The sequence below is a fragment of the Stomoxys calcitrans genome, chromosome 4 (assembly GCF_963082655.1).
Source record: "Stomoxys calcitrans chromosome 4, idStoCalc2.1, whole genome shotgun sequence".
NCBI classification, from domain to species: domain Eukaryota; kingdom Metazoa; phylum Arthropoda; class Insecta; order Diptera; family Muscidae; genus Stomoxys; species Stomoxys calcitrans.
Window position 1 is genome coordinate 94,443,520 of NC_081555.1, and position 19,667 is coordinate 94,463,186.

Below are 19,667 nucleotides of genomic sequence, written 5' to 3' on the forward strand. Positions count from 1 at the left end.
TGCAAGCGTTGCTCGTTAGTAAGTCTATTCATGATGAAATGTCAAAGCATACTGAGCATCTTTCTCTTTGACACCATGTCTGAAATCCCACGTGATCTGTCAAATACTAATGCATGAGAATCCTAACCTCAAAAAAATCACCCTTTATTTGGCGGATTGAACTATATTTCTGAATTTCTACACGGATTGAGCTAGAGCTCTGAAATTTGGCATGTAGGCGAGATAAGGTTTAAGTGGCAGTCTGCCATCCGACTCACACGTTTTCTTCCATTGTGATGCCATGGAAACAGGAGAAGGAAGATGCATTTCATTTTAGTTCCCACCGTTGAACCATTCAGATCGCTGTAAAAAGCCCAACAACTTGCGAATGCGAATAGAGTGATACGAATTTTCTACAGTTTTTAAATCATTTGTATCAAATGAAAGGCCATTAAGTATATCATGCTGCGCTTTCGTTTACATTAATCAATAATTTTCTTCCAATTAAATACCTTTTAACAGTAAACATGATATATGATATAAATACCGCAACTGTAATGTGATGTTAAACTATTTGTGTCTCCTCTTATCATTCCATTCACTTTGGCCTCATGATATTAAATAACTTCATTATGTATATTATATGAGCCATTTGGAAGTCATCAATTTCAATAGCCAGTCTCAATCTCCTCTGTCCAATCAGCATAAACAAAGCATTAGTGGTAGTAGTGCTCTAGATGTGGTATACTTAATTCATAGCTCATACGCTCATATGGTACTGGTATTAATATCAATAATACGCACTGATGGCTCAATGTGTAGAATAATACTATGATGGCTATAAACTCGCTAGATGGGTGCATTAGTTTGGAGGCCATAAAAGGAACCTTTAATGTTCCTTTGCCATTTGCAATACATAGAAATATCCATATCCGGCCCCCACATACATGTATTTGATGCTCAATACCAAGAGGGCTTAACGATGCTTACGTGTCTGTCTGACTGTGTCGCTTGAGCCCATATTTATTACCTGATTTCGGTAAAATTTAGGTCAGTGAGTTGTATAACGCCTCCCCATATTCGAAGTGAATATGGATCAGAAGGGACCATTTTTGGATATGGCTGCCATATACACCGATCTGCCGGGAGAGGGGAAAGCGATCACCATTTTAGATTCTGGAGCCCATAAAAGCCGCATCTAATATCCGGTTTCGCTAAAGTTTGAAACCGAAAGTTGTATTATCAACATTCGAACTGAATATGGTCCAGATTGCACCATATTTGGAAAGAGATGTCATATTGTCCGATTTGCTGCGGAATCGGTAAAACCGATTCCAACTAACTGAATTGGGTTTTCTATAGGAAAACTTCAATTCAGCCTAGCTGAATTGGGTTTTCTATAGGAAAACTTCAATTCAGCCTAGCTGATTTGTGTTTTCTATAGGAAAACTTCAATTCAGCCTAGCTGAATTGGTTTTTTCTATAGGAAAACTTCAATTCAGCCTAGCTGAATTGGGTTTTTCTATAGGAAAACTTCAATTCAGCCTAGCTGAATTGGGTTTTCTATGAAAACTTCAATTCAGCCTAGCTGAATTGGGGTTTTCTATAGGAAAACTTCAATTCAGTCTAGCTGAATTGGGGTTTCTATCGGAAAACTTCAATTCAGCCTAGCTGAATTGGGTTTTCTATAGGAAAACTTCAATTCAGCCTAGCTGAATTGGGTTTTCTAGAAGAAAACTTCAATTCAGCCTAGCTGAATTGGGTTTTTCGATAGGAAAACTTCTATTCAGCCTAGCTGAATTGGGTTTTCTATAGGAAAACTTCAATTCAGCCTAGCTAAATTGGGTTTTCTATAGGAAAACTTCAATTCAGCCTAGCTGAATTGGGTTTTTCTATAGGAAAACTTCAATTCAGCCTAGCTGAATTGGGTTTTTCTATAGGAAAACTTCAATGCAGCCTAGCTGAATTGGGTTTTTCTATAGGAAAACTTCAGTTCAGCCTAGCTGAATTGGGTTTTTCTATAGGAAAACTTCAGTTCAGCCTAGCTGAATTGGGTTTTTCGATAGGAAAACTTCAATTCAGCCTAGCTGAATTGGGTTTTTCGGTAGGAAAACTTCAATTCAGCCTAGCTGAATTGGGTTTTTCGATAGGAAAACTTCAATTCAGCCTAGCTGAATTAGGTTTTTCGATAGGAAAACTTCAATTCAGCCTAGCTGAATTGACAACAGTCACATCGTGATTTAGTGCCGTACCCATGCCGTGGGTGAATCACGTCAACGAGATGCACGCCGCCAGCACCTCGCCTTGGTTCTTCAGACATAAAAAATCCTGAGTCCGCGAACACACACTCGTGCTAACTGTCTACAATAGCCACATCGTGATTTAGCGTCGTACCCACGCCGTGGGGGCATCACGTCTCCGAGATTCGCGTAACCAGCACCTTGCATTTGTCCTCCAGATACATGAGCCGCTGAGCCCGCGAACTCACACGCATGCCATTTGTCTACGATCGCTACATCGTGGTTTAGTGTGGTAACAACGCCGTAAGTGAATCATATCACCGAGATACACGTAGCCAGCACCTCACCTTTGTTCCGCAGACATAAGATCCGCTGATTTCGCAAAAACGCACTCTTGATGTCTCTCTACAAAAGTCACATCGTGATTTAGTGCCTTACCCACGCCGTGAGTGAATCACGTTAACAAGATACACGCAGCCAGCACTCCGCATTTATTCTGCAGACATATGATCCGCTGAGTCCGCGAAAACACACTCTTGATGTCTCTACAAGTTGATGTCGTACCCGCGCCGTGGGTGAATCATGTCACCGAGATGCACGCAGCCAGCACCTCGCCTTTGTTCTTCATTCATAAGAGACACTGAGCCTGCGAGCACACAAACGTGCTATCTGTCTACCACCGTCACCCTGTTATTTGATGTCGTACCCGCGCCGCGAGTGAATCACGTCACCGAGATGCATGCAGCCAGCACCTCGCTTTCATTCTTCAGACATAAGATCCGTTGAGTCCGCGAAAACACACTCTCTCTACAAGAGCCACATCGTGATTGTGTGCCGTATCCATGCCGTCAGTGAATCACGTCACCAAGATACACGTAGCCATCACCTCGCCTTTGTCCTTCAGACATGGGAGCCGCTGAGGACGCCAAGACTTACGCGTGCCATCTGTCTACGACCTTCCCGCCGTGATTATATGCCATATCCACCCACACCGTGAGCAGTCACGTCATAGAGATTAACATAGCCAGCCCTCAGATCTCTGGCTAAAACTTAAGTTTGACCCTAAAACGCCTTGTTTATGTACTACTAACTAAATAAAGGCTATGAAAACGAATATAACTCACCTTTTGTCTCTCTGTCACGGACACAAGTAAATTTCCCTGACTGACTCTGCCTCCGGTGAGCTGCACCCCAGCAACCAGAGGTTAACTTGTCGTTAAAAGCCATAGGCAAGTTGGGTTCGCAGATGGGCTATGTCAGACTATATCTTGATATAGCACCCTATATAGACTGATCTACCGATTGAAGGTTTTATGCTCATAAAAAGCGCATTTATCATCCGGTTTCTTTATTTCCATATTTAATTTTTAAATTTCATTCATTTCTCAATTTTAATACACCTACAGTTATGTTATGGTGTTAAAGCTCATATTTCTAAATGAAACATTTGAATTCATGCTGAGGTTTTCCTCATAACAATGGCAACCGCAACAACAATAAAATTGCCAACAAAACCTATTTAAAAGCCTATTTAACCTTAAAACACACATTTTCTGCTGCAGGTCATGTGGTTGGATTTATTGTTAATAAAGACAGAGTGGGTGGCTCACTCATACCCACACACACACACAAACAAAACAATAACGAAAAAGAAAACTCATAGCAGGCTAAAAGAGAAAAATGTGACATTAGGCACAACAAAAAGCTTAGATATTAAAAAAAACGGCTTCTTTGAGTATAAAAGTGAGGGCGAGATAGGTTTAAATGTAAGTTTGTGTGAATAAATTGATCAAATGGTCATGCAATGTTTGTTGGCAGTGGGACTATGTCAAAAACTTTAAAATCTTCATGAAAGGAACACAAAATCAAAAAGAGACTACCTTCACTCATAAATCATGTGCTAGTCAACTCGTTTATGTAGATATGATGTCAAAACTAAGTCCTTGTATGCATTTGCAGATGAAATAATGACCCCAAACACATCTCATGTCACAATAGAGGCTGTATGGCTTTCTTTGTCTCCTGTATCGATGTAAACATCATTAATCATGCAGGTCATACACTCTCAGACATTTCGCTCACACCTTGTATGCCATAATCTGCCTTATCATTCACCACTGATGATATGTAGATGTCACTTCTGCTTAGTGTGTGTACGCGTTGGTCGAAAGTGTATGTGTGTGTGTGTGTGTGTGTGTGGTAAGCCATCGCCTTGTCTCATATATCGCACAAGCGCTCATATTCTAAAGCCCACATTTATATTCTCGGTCGTTCGTTGGTCGCTTTGGCAACACACGAACACATACTCACACACACACACACGTGTGTTTGAAATTATTGTAGGCTTTCTTTAGGAAATTGTTTTGTTTGCCTATGGGCATGAGTGTCAGAATAATCCTAACGGTACAGATCAAAAATCAAAAGCTGGCTGGAAAGGTTAAAAGATGGGAAGAGCGATTAGTACTCGCACATGTAAATCAGGTAGAACTTTTACGTGTTTTATAGTCGATTTTTTAGTTTAAATATTAAAAAAAAAATAATAACAACAAACTTTGTAGAAACAAAGTTTTATACATTTTCAAAACTTTTAAAAGTTCTAGTCTTTTGGTTGCCTGCTGTAGGAAGGAAATGCTAATCTGATATTATCAAATGTATCATTAAAACCTGGACACTTCACTTTACAGCATGGCAAACATAGGTAACGGTTAACAATAACAAAGACTTAATCCTGCTTTTCATAACATTTTATTTACGTGCCTACATCAACCCAAATGAGGCAGTCATTTTAAATGCCTTTATCCGTTTGTTTTTCGTTTTGTTTTTGTCTGGATGCCATAAAAGCCTTTACACATAAATAAAATTTAATTCTATTTTAGGTTACAAAAATTGAAGCAAATAACAAATTTTGAATTCAAAGGAAAATTCAGATTTTTTTCAATAAAAAAAGTTTTTTCTTTAGTTTCGTACTAAAAAATTAAATTTTTGATTTTTCATTAGAAAATTTTGAAAAATTATAAACTTTTATAGAAAATTTTGTAAAAATTTTATTTTTAAAGAAAATTTTGTCTATATTTTATTTTTATAGAACAATTTCTCAAAATGTTTCTTTCTTTTGAAAACTAGCCGTACCGGGGCCGCTCCGCTGCGCCTTCTTTAACTCTTTAATGCCTTTATGGCATGGGCACACTTTACACTGAATGTGGAAATCGAATTCTTGCTACTGTAGCCTATGTCCACCTATGACGATGAACGCCTGCGTTCGAATCCTGGCAAGAACATCGGATACAATTTACAGCTAATGGTTATCCCCTCTTAATGCTGGCGACATTTGCGAGGAACCATGTCATGGTTATGTAAAAAATACTCCCCAAAGAGGTGTTGCACTGCGGTATGTCGTTCGGACTCGGCTATAAAAAAGGTCCCTTATGATTGCACTCATTGATCTGTGAGAAGTTTGCCCCTTCTCGGTTTCCGGACAAATTTTTACTCTGCTCCCCAAAAAAAAGCAAATTTTGACCATGAACATTTCACTAAGGAACAGGGGCTAACTTCTTACATGTCAATGAGTGCAGTCCGATTCAAGTTTAAGCTCAATGATAAGGGGCCTCCTTTTTATAGCCGAGTCCGAACGGCGTGCCGCAGTGCGACACCTCTTTGGAGAGAAGTTTTCCATAGCATGGTAACTCACAAATGTTGCCAGCATTATTGGGGGAAAACCACCGCTGAACATTTTTTTCTAATAGTCCCGCCAGGATTCGAACCCGGGCGTTCAGCGTCATAGACATACATGCTAGCCTCAGCGCTACATTGGCCTTTACTCCCTAATATCTTTATTTTGAGTCCTATACCTCCGTATTGGTAAATATTTCAGATTTATGGGGTATGGGGTCACCCAGACACTTGGCCCCTAAAGTAAATATCAGCTTCGTGCTCTACTTTCAAATAATTCACTCTCAAAGTTCTGTTTGAGAGTGGTATGGACCCCAGGGTCTTTGTCCCGAAAATGAGAATCCATTTCGTACTCTATTCCCAAATAGCTTTTATATCACAAATTGCCATGGTCGGCAAATACATCCGACAAGGGAGGTGTTTTGTTGTGGGCCGGCTCCCCAAACACATGGCTATCCAATTGGATATCAAATTCGATTTTTGTCTCTCAGGCACCTTTCGTTTCAGCTTTATATTGTCGTGGTTGGTCTACAGGGTGGCTGATGAATATTGCTACAATGATGAATATTGCTACATTTTTTTTTCGGTGTATGGAATACATTTTTCTTTTATTCATGTTAAATTAAATTATTAAATTAATTATTAAATTATTATTAATTAAATTAATTAATTAATTAATTAAATTAATTATTAAATTATTATTATTAAATAGAAAAAAAGTTATTACATTTTTTTTTGGTAGCGGCTTTCATCAGCCACCCTGTATATATGCATTTAATGGGTTTTGGGCGGCCCCCGAGGCACCCGACCCCAACATTAGAAACCATATTTTGTTTTTCGGTGACTGCAAGAGTGCAAAAAAATTTCGAACGAATCGCATTAGGTTAGATTAGGTTAGGTTTAAGTGGCAGTCTGCCATCAGACTCACTTAGACGTTTTCGTCCATTATGATACCACAGGAACAGAAGAAGGAAGATGCCTTCTAGTTGCCGTTGAACCATCCAGATCGCTTGCGAAAGTTCACACCCACTAAATCAGACAGGTTCACAAAGAAATGAGAACCTAAGTTGAACTCCTTCTGACTGCTAGTGCGGGAGACACATACAGAAGGTGTTCTATAGTCTCTTCTTCTTCTTCGATGTCCCTACAGCCTCTGCAAAAGTCGTTGCTGGCAACCTTCAGTCTGTCAGCATGTTTTCCGATTAGACAGTGACCTGTCATGACGGACACAATGACTGAGACGTCTGTTCTAGCCAATGACAGCAAAGCGGTCCGTCCGTCCTACCGACCGTTTCCCTGTTCCCCAGGTTCCATGCGCATTCGTCGCCCACGTCCTTAACTCGGATTGCGTCGACGCGAAATGCTTCGGGTTAACCAAGTTTACTGAAGTCAGTCCTCTGGCCTTCACCGCCAAATCGTCTGCCCTTTCATTTTCCCTTACTCCGTTATGACCCAGCACCCAAACGATGCGGATTGTGCCATCATCAGAAAAGCCGTTAACTTCCTTCTTACACTGCAAGACTGTTTGTGACCTTACGTTCCTGGTTGTTATTTCCCTTATGGCCATTTTGCTGTCCGTAAAGATGTTCACATTCGACGTCCTCGTGTTAGTACCTCACCACCTCATTCATCCCGTGATAGCCCGAATCTCATCCCGTGATAGCCCGAATCTCCGTATTATGGTCAGGCAGGACCGTATTATGGTCAGGCAGTCTAAAACATATCTCAGTCCATGGGTTCTCAATGTAGTTCCCCAAGGCCCACTCTGTCCTCTAACTTTGATCCATCCATGTAACATGATCTTCCAGATGGCAATACCAGGATTCCGACAATCCAAGACTGTGCCGCTGGCGGCAGTGCTTCGCACTCGACCTCAAGTGTCGTCTCAGGGATCCTATTGGAAACCTCTTCCATTCCTTCCAGGTTTCCTATCGTCGTCTCGATTATACCGTTATGATATGACCTGCTCCTATCCTCCATCCATTCTTCCATCGCCATAGCCGCAATGGCTGCCTAGCACTTTACCTGTATGTTTATGGGTCGGATACATACAATGGTCTCCATTGCCCTAATAGCAATGGTCCTCATCGCTCCGCCTATGCCTAGACAACATGTTCTCTGAACCTGTTGTATAATCCTAACGTTGCACTTTTTCTCCATCGCAGTCCACCAAACTACTGAGGCGTAAGCAAGTATTGGCTCACGCTCCTTTAGAACCAGTGGACTATCCTTGGATTCAGGCCCCATTTCGAGCCTACGGCCCGTGTACATAGGGCCCATAAGGTTCGCTGGGTACTAAGACTCAATTTTTAATACCATATTCGTATTCTCTTCTCCAATAATTTTCCATTTAATACCCATATTGTGCCTATCGATCGACTTTTAGTTTTGAGCAATGTTTTCAGGTTAGAGGGAGTGTGCGTCCCCTTCCGATATCTAAAAATTATAAAGCCTATGTTTCCTTCCAGACCAACCTATTAAATCAGTGAAGATTTCGAGAAAGTCGGTTCTGCCGTTCTCGAGTCTATACGGAACAAACAAACAAACCGAGTCCCATATAGTCGTTATTGGCTAATATGCACAGTTAGGGTGTTTTTTGGGGGTAGGGTGATCCCCTAACCTGATTTCTAATGCCAGATTCGTAATCTACTACCATTTGAACTCCATATTAATAGGAACGTTAAATTTGTCTGCTTGGAGGAATTTTGGAGTTAGCTCTACTTTCTGGGAACTTGTAACCAATTCTTAATGCCATATTTGTATTCTTCTCTTCAATTCCTTTCATTTGATACCCATATTGTCCTTATCGGTCCACTTTTGATTTTGGATGGTCTTTTTGGGGTAAAGGGGGAGGGTCCAACCCCCTTTCTATATCAACAAATTATAAAGCCTATTCATCTTTGCTAACCATATTCGTAATCTACTCACGAATGCCTTTCATTTGAGCCCCATATTGTCATGATCGTCCAATAAACCTATTTTAGGGGGTTTGGGGGTGGAGGCGGCCCCCCAGTTACTTGGAATCAATTTTTAATATGAATTTCGTACTCTACTCCTGAATACCTTCCATTTGAGTCCCATATTGTCGCGATCGATACATTTTTAATTTTGGGTAATGCTTTTAGTTTAAGTGGGAAGGTCCGCCCCCCTTGAGATATCAACAAATTATATATTCTATGTTTCCTTCCAGACCAACCTACACAATCTATGAAAATTTCAAGACAATCAGCCGTTTTTGAGTCTATACGGAACAAACAAACAAACACAAATTCATTTTTATACCCACCACCATAGGATAGGGATATTCTAATCTAGTCATTCCATTTGTAACACCTCGAAATATTCGTCTAAAAATCCATAAAGTATATATATTTTTGATCCTCATGACATTTTAAGTCGATCTAGCCATGTCCGCCCGTCTGACGAAATCACAATAGTGGTCGAATGCGTAAAGCTGGCCGCTTGAAATTTTGCACAGATACTTAATATTAATGTAGGTAATGTAGGTTGGGGATTGCAAAGGGGCCATATCGATTCAGATTTAGATATAACTCCCATATAAACCGATCTCCCAATTTGACTTCTTGAGCCCCTGGAATCCGCAATTTTTGTCCCACTTGGCTGAAATTTTGCGTGTACTGTGCTGTTGTGACTCATAACAACTGTGCCAAGTACGGTCCAAATCGGTCTATAACCTAATATAGCTCACATATAAACCGATCCCCCGATTTGACTTCTTGAGCCCTTACAAGCCGTAATTTTTGTCGGATTTGACTGACATTTTGCTTGTAGTGTTCTGTTAAGACTTCCAACAACTATGCTAAGTACGGCTTGAATCGGTTTATAACCTGATATAGCTCCCATATAAACCGATCTCCCGATTTGATGTCTTCAGCCCTTACAAGCCTAGATCACATATAAACCGATCCCCCGATTTGACTTATTGAGCCCTTACAAGCTGCATTTTTCGTCGGATTTGGCTGAAATTTTGCACATTGTGTTCTTTTATGGCTTTCAACGACTGTGCTAAGTACGGTCCAAATCGGTTTATAACCTGATATAGCTCCCATATTTTAGCAGAATTCATGGTGGTGGGTTCCAAAGATTCGACCCGGCCGATCTTAGCATGCTTTTACTAGTTTTTTTTTTGACATCTACTCCCGAATAGCTTTCATAGAGTACCATATTGCCATGTACGTCCAATATGTCTGTTTGGGAGAGTATTCTACTCTCCAATACCTTTTCGCTGATACCCATATTGTTCCGATCGGTCCACTTTTCATTTAGGGTGGTGTTTTTGGTGTAAGGGGGATGGTGCGCCCTCTTCCGATATCGAAAAATTATAAAGTCTATGTTTCTTTCTAGACCAACCTACAAAATCTATGAAAATTTGGAGAGAATCGGTTCTGCCGCTTTTGAGTCTATACGGAACAAACAAACAAGCTGAGTCTCATATAGTCGTGATTGGCAAATATGTACGTTTTGGGGTGTTTTTGGGGGTGGGGGGACCCCCTATACTACAACCTGATTTTGTATGGCAGATTCGTAATCTACTCCCGAACACCTTTCATTTGAGCCCCATATTGATAGAAACGTTCAATTTGTCTGCTTGGAGGAATTTCGGGGTTAGGGCGACTTCATGGGTACTTGGTCATGGGTACTTGGTCATGGGTAATTTTTAATACCATATTCGTATTCTACTCTTCAATACCTTTCATTTGATACCCATATTTGTTTTCATTGATTGTGGTGTGTGGTCCGGAAAGAGCAATAGGCTATATAATTTTTTGATATATACAAGGGGGGCGGACCCTCCCCTTTACCCCAAAAGTACCTCCCAAAAATAAAGGTGAACTGATCGTAACAATATGGGACTTAAATGACAGGTATTCTGGAGTAGAGTGCGAATTTCATATTAAAAATTGGGTCCAAGTAATTGGGTGGCCGCCCCGACCCCAAAACCCTTCAAAATAGGTTTCTTGGAAGATAATGACAATATGGGGCTCGAATGAAAGGTATTCGGGAGTTGATAACGAATATGGTCAGGAAGGGGGCGGGCCCTCCTCCCGTTACCCCAAAAATGCCGGGGCGGGCCCTCCCCCCGTTACCCCAAAAATGCCACTTAAAATCAAAACTGGACCGATACCTACAATATGGGTATCAAATGTAGAATTTCAAAGAAATCGATTTAGCCGTTTTTGAGTCTATATCGAACAAACAAATTTACAAATCCACAAACATACAAACACAAGTTAATTTTTATATTGGGTTCCCCAAAAAGTAATTGCGGATTTTTTAAAAGAAAGTAAATGCATTTTTAATAAAACTTAGAATGAACTTTAATCAAATATTCTTTTTTACACTTTTTTTCTAAAGCAAGCTAAAAGTAACAGCTGATAACTGACAGAAGAAAGAATGCAATTACAGAGTCACAAGCTGTGAAAAAATTTGTCAACGCCGACTATATGAAAAATCCGCAATTACTTTTTGGGCAACCCAATACAAATAGATTTCTGCAGTTCTATTTATGACCCATTGTTCTGACAAAAAAAAAAGGAATTGCTCTTTGTAAATGAAACCAAATATCATGTTTAAATTTCTTTTGTGATGAATGCATGCATTCTTTTTTTCCCACATTAAAGGCAATTGGTTTTATTAGTCTATTCCATTAATAACTTTTTTTATGGTTATATAATTATAACTAAATGTTAATCAACGCCTTATAATTAGGGGCAGACAAAAAATGCATTTTTTCCCATTGTTGATAAGTGCAGAAGTCAACCACCGATAATTAAATCTGCCTATTACCTTTGTATCGCTTTTTTGTTACCAAAAAAAAAAACTTAAAATCAACCTATCAACCAACTTTGGTTTTATGACCACACCACCCATCGAAAAGAAACCTGCCGTGAGGTAATGTAAAAAAATGTTCTGAGTTTTTGGGGTAGGTAAAAAAAAAAACACAAAATTTCGTGTTAGAAAATAGTTTTTATATATTTTTAATCAAAATTTGATTTTCATAAAAAAATCATCGAAATTTGATTTTTATTGAAAACTTTTTCAAAAATTCGATTTTGATAGAAAATTTATCAAAATTTGATTTTGGTAGGAAATAAGGCAATTTTATTTCTGACAGGTGAAATATTGGAAATTGTAAATAACTGCTGCCACCTGCTACCACCTGCTGATATTAAATTTCTAAGCTTTTGACGCTCGAAAGAAGTAAGTTGCCAAAAACGACAACTTCTTAACAGCACTAAGAAAAATAATTGTTTCACTCCTAAGCCACTTAGCCTAAGCAAGTCTATTTGCCATGAACATTTAAACAAGTGACAGATGTTTCTTACCCCCTACCACTTTGACTCAATAGACATGTCTCTAGCAGCCAAGCCTGGACACATTCTCCTATTTTAAAATGTAGTCTTTTTTCAACACCGTAGAGTTTTCAGTGTTTTTTTGTTTCTTTAATTAATTTTCTGCTTCATTTATCGCTGAAATTAATTGAAAACTTAATTTTCCTGTACAGTCTTTCTTAGTCAGCATTTTTTTTTTATTTTCCTTTACTTTTTCCTATCTGTGCATAATAAAAGGAAATTTAAGAAATGAGCAGCTTTAGTTTTTCTCATTTACTTTTAAATTCTTTAGACGTTTATTGAAGTAAAAACAAGTAAAAGCGCGCTAAGTTCGGCCGGGCCGAATCTTGGGAACCCACCACCATGGATAGCATTTGTCGAGTTCTTTGCGCGGTATCTCTTTTTTTTGGCAAACAGAGAATAATGAATACGAACTGTTATTCTATTGGAGCTATATCAAGTTTTAGTCCGATTCGGACCATAAATGAATTGTAGAAGTCATTGTGTAATATTTCAGTCCATTCGGCAAAGAATTGCACCTTGTAGGGACTCAAAAAGAAAAATCGGAAGATCGGTTTATTGGGAGCGGTATCAAGCTATAGATAGTTTCAGACCATGTTTCACATGTATGTTAAAGGTCAGGACAGAAAACGTTGTATAAAATTTCAGCCAAATGGGATAATAACTGCGCCCTCTATAGGCTCAAGAAGTCAAGACCCAAGATCGGTTTATATGGCAGCTATATCAAAACATGGACCGATTTAAATCATACTAAACACAGATGTTGGAAGTGATACCAAAACACCTCATGCAAAATTTCAGTCAAATCGGACAAGAATTGCGCCCTCTAGCGGCTCAAGAAGTCAAGATCCAAGATCTGTTTATATGGCAGCTATATCAGGTTATGAATCGATTTAAACCATACTAAACACAGATGTTGGAAGTGATACCAGAACACCTCGTGCAAAATTTTAGTCAAATCGGACAAGAATTGCGCCCTCCATAGGCTCAAGAAGTCAAGACCCAAGATCGGTTTATATGGCAGCTTTATCAGATTATGAACCGATTTAAATCATACTAAACACAGATGTTGGAAGTGATACCAAAGCACCTCAAGCAAAATTTTAGTCAAATCGGACAAGAATTGCGCGGCTCTAGAGGCTAGCCAAGACCCAAGATCGGTTTATATGGCAGCTATACCAGGTTATTAACCGATTTAAACCGTACTTGACACAGATGTTGGAAGTGATACCATAGCACCTCATGCAAATTTCAGTCAAATCGGACAAGAATTGCGCCCTCTAGAGGCTAGTCAAGAAGTCAAGACCCAAGATCGGCTTATATGGCAGCTATATCAGGTTATGAACCGATTTAAACCATACTAAACACAGATGTTGGAAGTGATACCAAAACACCGCGTGCAAAATTTCAGTCAAATCGGACAAGAATTGCGCCCTCTATAGGCTCATGAAGTCAAGACCCAAGATCGGTTTATATGGCAGCTATATTAGGTTATGAACCGATTTAAACCATACTAAACACAGATGTTGGAAGTGATACCAAAGCACCTCATGCAAAATTTTAGTCAAATCGGACAAGAATTGCGCCCTCTAGAGGCTAGGCAAGAAGTCAAGACCCAAGATCGGTTTATATGGCAGCTATATCGGGTTATGAACCGATTTAAACCATACTAAACACAGATTTTGGAAGTGATACCAGAACACCGCGTGCAAAATTTTAGTCAAATCGGACAAGAATTGCGCCCTCTATAGGCTAGTCAAGTCAAGACCCAAGATCGGTTTATATGGCAGCTATATCAAAACAAGGACCCATTTGGTACATTTACAATTCCTACCGACCTACATTAATACAAAGTTGTAGTGCAAGATTTCAAGCGCCTAGCTTTACTCCTTCGAAAGTTAGCAAGCTTTCGACAGACAGACGGATGGACAGACGGACGGACAGACAGACGGACGGACGGACAGACGGACGGACGGACAGACGGACGGACAGACATGGCTAGATCGACTTAAAATGTGCCAAATTGAAGAGGAATGTCGAAGCACCTGACACAACTCACTGTTCCAAATTTCGGCGATATCGGATAATAAATGGTCCTTTTCTGGACCCAAAACCTTAAATCGAGAGATCGGTCTATATGGCATCTATATCCAAATCTGGACCGATCTGGGCCAAATTAAAAATAGATATCGAAGGGCCTAACACTATTCACTGTCCCAAATTTCAACAAAATCGGATAATAAATGTAGCTTTTATGGCCCTAATACCCTAAATCGGCGGATCGGTCTATATGGCAGCTATATCCAAATCTGGACCGATCTGTGTCAAATTGCAGAAGTATGTCGAGGGGCTTAACCTAACTCACCGTCCCAAATTTCGGCGATATCGGACAATAAATGCACTTTTTATGGCACCGAAACCTTAAATCGAGAGATCGGTCTATATGGCAGCTTTATCCAAATCTGAACCGATCTGGGCCAATTTGAAGATAGATATCGAAGAGCCTAAAACTATTCACTGTCCCAAATTTCAACAAAATCGGATAATAAATGTGTCTTTTATGGGCCTAAGACCCTAAATCGGCAGATAGGTCTATATGAGGGCTATATCAAGATATAGTCCGATATAGTTCATCTATGAACTTAACCTGCTTATGGACAAAAAAAGCATCTGTGCAAAATTTCAGCTCAATATCTCTATTTTTAAAGACTGCGGCGTGATTTCAACAGACAGACGGACGGACATGGCTAGTACGTCTTAGATTTTTACGCTGATCAAAAATATATATTGGGTTGCCCAAAAAGTAATTGCGGATTTTTCATATAGTCGGCATTGACAAATTTTTTCACAGCTTGTGACTCTGTAATTGCATTCTTTCTTCTGTCAGTTATCAGTTGTTACTTTTAGCTTGCTTTAGAAAAAAAGTGTACAAAAAGTATATTTGATTAAAGTTCATTCTAAGTTTTATTAAAAATGCATTTACTTTCTTTTAAAAAAACCGCAATTACTTTTTGGGCTACCCAATACTTTATAGGGTCGGAAATGGATATTGCGATGTGTTGCAAATGGAATGACAAAATAAATATACCCCCATCCTTCGGTGATGGGTATAAAAAGGGTAATCGTTGGTGTAAACTATACACAGCGCACATGAGTCATAAGCATCAAGCAGGTGTGCAGCATTACTGCGGCACTTCCCTGTTTAAAATAACTTTGAAATGTTGTTGTTCTTCTATGCTACACACTTGAGGTTTTCTAGCAGAAGCGGATAGTAAGAAGGGACAGAGCGATTTGCGGTTGCTGGGTGGGACTATCCTCAGATACCAGGTCTCAAATATTGACATTCTGGTTCTTCATTATTTGATAATCTTTTTGAGAGAAATTCATCGAAATTTTATGTTTCATGGCAAATATTTGGTGAAATTTTTATTTGTCAAACAATGTCGTCCATCCATAGTAAAGTGGTGTGAAACAAGGGACGTTTTTCTTTTTAGCCTACATCTATAGAACTCTTAAACCTTGAACACATTCGTGTGACCAATGACCTGTTATAACCCCTTCAAAAATCGATAGCAATCATCCGTCTAATGATTATAATAATTATTGACTTCGATATCTCAAAAAAAAAGGGAAATAAAAACACAATGTGTAATAAATTCAAATGATGATATTGTGAATTGTGGGAGCGCTCAAACAACAGCTCTTTATCTGGCAGACCTCTATATATAAAGAAGCTTTTTTTGACACAACTCAATCAAAAATGTTAGGTTTCGGTAGTGTGTTGGTCATTTGCCTGCTGCTGGTTAAGGGATCTTCGGCTGGAGAGGCCCCTTCCACGCATAAACGTTCTGATCCGAGGCGCATTGGTATTGGTGAATACACCAAAATCGAATGCGCTCCCTTTATTGTGTCCATCCAACGAGACGGTTATCACTTCTGCAGTGGTTCCCTAATCGCCCCAAACTATGTGGTCACCGCTGGCGTTTGTGTATTTGGTCAAAACACCAAGAACCTTATGATACGAGCCGGTTCTTCTTGCACCAAAAACGGTGGACAATTGGTGCCGGTTAAGGACTACCTAATCAATCACAACTTTAATCCTATAACTAAACGAGGTGACATTGCCGTCATATTGCTGAAACACGCTGTGGTCATAAACGGTGTTACCACACGGACCATCGGCAGACCACAGAGACTTCAATTGCCCACAAGTTGTGGCGGCGGCTATATATATGGCTGGGAACAAATGCGAACGGCAGGATTTCTGCCCAATACTCGACTGAAGAGGGCGCCGGTTTTGATTGGTCGTCAACTGCCATGTGGTACGGCATACCGCCACAATGAGTGCTCAATACATGCTGGAAATCTGTGTGCCGTAACCCACAATTTTAATTCTTGCGTTGGTGATATTGGCAGTCCAGTGGTAAGGAAAAATCTGATTGTTGCCGTTGTTTCCTGGTGCAGAGGCTGTGCTCAGATTCCACTGCCATGCGTGCTTTCATCAATGTCCTATTTCGATGCATTTATCACCAACGCAACAAGAATCTTAAACGACGAATTGAACAGAGTTTGTCCGAAACCCTAAAAAATAGCCTTTATTTTTTCCATAGAGAAAGAGAAAAGGAAAACCAAATTAAGGAACTTTTATTTAGAAAAAAAAATATAAAACAAAGCACAAAAAACTGTATTTTTCTTGGGAAAATGTTTAAGGATTTCTATAGGCAAAATTGACAGAATTTTGTAAAAAAAAAAATTTTTTAATAAAATTTTCTTTATATACCCTCCACTGTGGATAACATTTGTCAAGATCTTTGCCCGATATCTCTTAATAGGCAAACAAAAGGTAAGAAATGCTAAGCGATTGCTATAATGGATAAGAATTGCTATACCAGGTTTTAGACCTATTCGGACCATACTAGGTTACGATATTGAAGATCATAGTAGAGGTCATTGTGTAAAATATCAGCCAAATCGGAAAAGAATTGCGCCCTATAGGGGCCCAAGAAGTAAAATCAGGAGACTGGTGTATATGGGAGCTATATCAGCTTATGGACTGAATTGGGCCATACTTGGTTTGGATGTTGAAGACCATAGTAAAAGTCATTGTGAAAAATCGGAAAAGAATTGCACCCTCTAGGGACTCAAGAAATACAATCAGAAGATCGGTTTGTATGGGAGCTATATCAGCTTGTGGATCGATTCGGACCATATTTGGGCCAAATATGTTGTAGGAGAAGACGTTGTACAAAATTTTAGCCTAATCAGACAAGAACTCTAGGGACTCAAGAAGTACAATCGGAAGATCGGTTTATATGGGAACTATATCAGGTTCTTGAACGATTTAGACCATACTTAGCACATGTGTTGGGGGTCATAGGAGAAGTCATTGCACAAAATTTCAAATTGCATAAAATGTTCACCCCTCCGGGGGTTAAAGATATATAATCGTGAGGTCGGTTTATATGGGAGCTATATTAGATCATATTTGACACGTACGTTAAAAGTCATGGGAGAAACCGTTGTACAAAATTTTAGCCAAATCGGATAAGAACTGCGCCCTCTCGAGGCTTGAGAAGTATAATCGGGAGATCGGTTTATCTGGGAGTTATATCAAGTTATGAACCGATTAAGACCATTCATGGCATAGTTATTGCGAGACAAAACAAAACGCTTTACGCAAAATTTCAGCATAATCGAATAAGAATTGCGCCCTCTAGAGGCTTAAGAAGTATAATCGGGAGATCGGTTTATATGGGAGTTATATCAGGTTATGATTGAGATCATATTTGGCATAGTTATTGCAAGACAATACAAAATATGGATGGAATAAGAATTGCGCCCTCTAGAGGCTGAAGAAGAGATCAAAGATTGATTTATATGGGAGCTATTTTATCAAGACATGGACCGATATGGACCATTAACAATCCCAAACGGTCTACACTAATGGAAAGTATTTGTGCAAAATTTAAGGTGCAATTCGAACGCACGCTAAATTCCAAGCGAATAAATCTTCCTTCGAAATTTAGAGTGCTTTCGACACACGGAAAGACGGACGGACATGACTAAATCGACGCAGAATGTCAAGACGACCAACGAGTATATAAATACTTTGTTATGTATCAGATCCATATTTCGATGTGTTACAAGCGGAATGACGAAATTTGTATACCCCCAATCTATGGTGGAGGGTATATAAATGTTGACCACATTTTTAATGGAGTAATTTTTTAAAAACAAATTTGTATATTGGGTTGCCCAAAAAGTAATTGCGGATTTTTCATATAGTCGGCGTTGACAAATTTTTTCAACGGCTTGTGACTCTGTAATCGCGTTCTTTCTTCTTTCAGTTATCAGCTGTTATTTTTAGCTTGCTTTAGAAAAAAAGTTTTATTAAAAATGCATTTACTTTCTTTTAAAAAATCCGCAATTACTTTTCGGGCAACCCTTTATTTTTGATACCGCAAGGGAAGCGGACCCTCCCCTTACCACAAAAGTACCATCCAAAAATTAAAGTGAACCGATCGGAACAATATGGGACTTAAATGAAAGGTGTGCAAGAGTAGAGTACGAATTTCATATTAAAAATTGGATCCAAGTAATTGGGGGGCCGCCCGGACCCCAAAAACCCCCCAAAAATAGATTTATTTGACGATAATGACAATATGGGGCTCGGATGAAATGTATTCGGGAGTAGATTACGAATATGGTCAGGAAGGAGGTATAGGAAATTTGTATACTTCCAATCCAGGGTAGAACAATTTTCACCACATTTTCAATGGGGTAAATTTTTAAAAACAAATTTGTATATTTTTTCATACCGCAAGGGGAGCGGACCCTCCCCTTACCACAAAAGTACCATCCAAAAATTGAAGTGGACCGATCGGTACAATATGAGACTTAAATGAAAGGTATGCAAGAGTAGAGTACGAATTTCATATTAAAAATTGGGTCCAAGTAATTGGGGGGCCGCCCTGACCCCAAAACCCCCCAAATATAGGTTTGATAATGACAATATGGGGCTCGAATGAAATGTATTCGGGAGTAGGTCAGGAAGCAGGTACAGGAAATTTGTATACTTCCAATCCATGGTGGAGGGTAAACAAATTTTGACCACATTTTCAATGTAGTAAATTTTTAAAAACAAATTTGTATATTTTTTGATACCGCAAGGGGAGCGGACCCTCCCCTTACCACAAAAGTATCACCCGAAAATTAAATTGAACCGATCGGAACAATATGGGACTTAAATGAAAGGTATGCGAGAGTAGCGTACGAATTTCATATTAAAAATTGGTTTCAAGTAATTGGGGGGCCGCCCTGACCCCGAAAACCCCCGAAAAATAGGGTTAGTTGACGATAATGACAATATAGGCCTCGGATGAAATGTATTCGCGAGTTGATTACG

General features: G+C 39.4%; 1 protein-coding gene across 1 annotated transcript; it reads left to right on the forward strand.

Moving 5' to 3' along the window:
* Window positions 1–16,022: 16,022 nt before the first annotated feature.
* Window positions 16,023–16,847, forward strand: LOC106086600 (trypsin beta). Its single transcript, XM_013251341.2, has one exon. The coding sequence runs from the start codon at window positions 16,023–16,025 to the stop codon at window positions 16,845–16,847; it is 825 nt and encodes a 274-aa protein (XP_013106795.2).
* The last annotated feature ends 2,820 nt before the right edge of the window (window positions 16,848–19,667 follow it).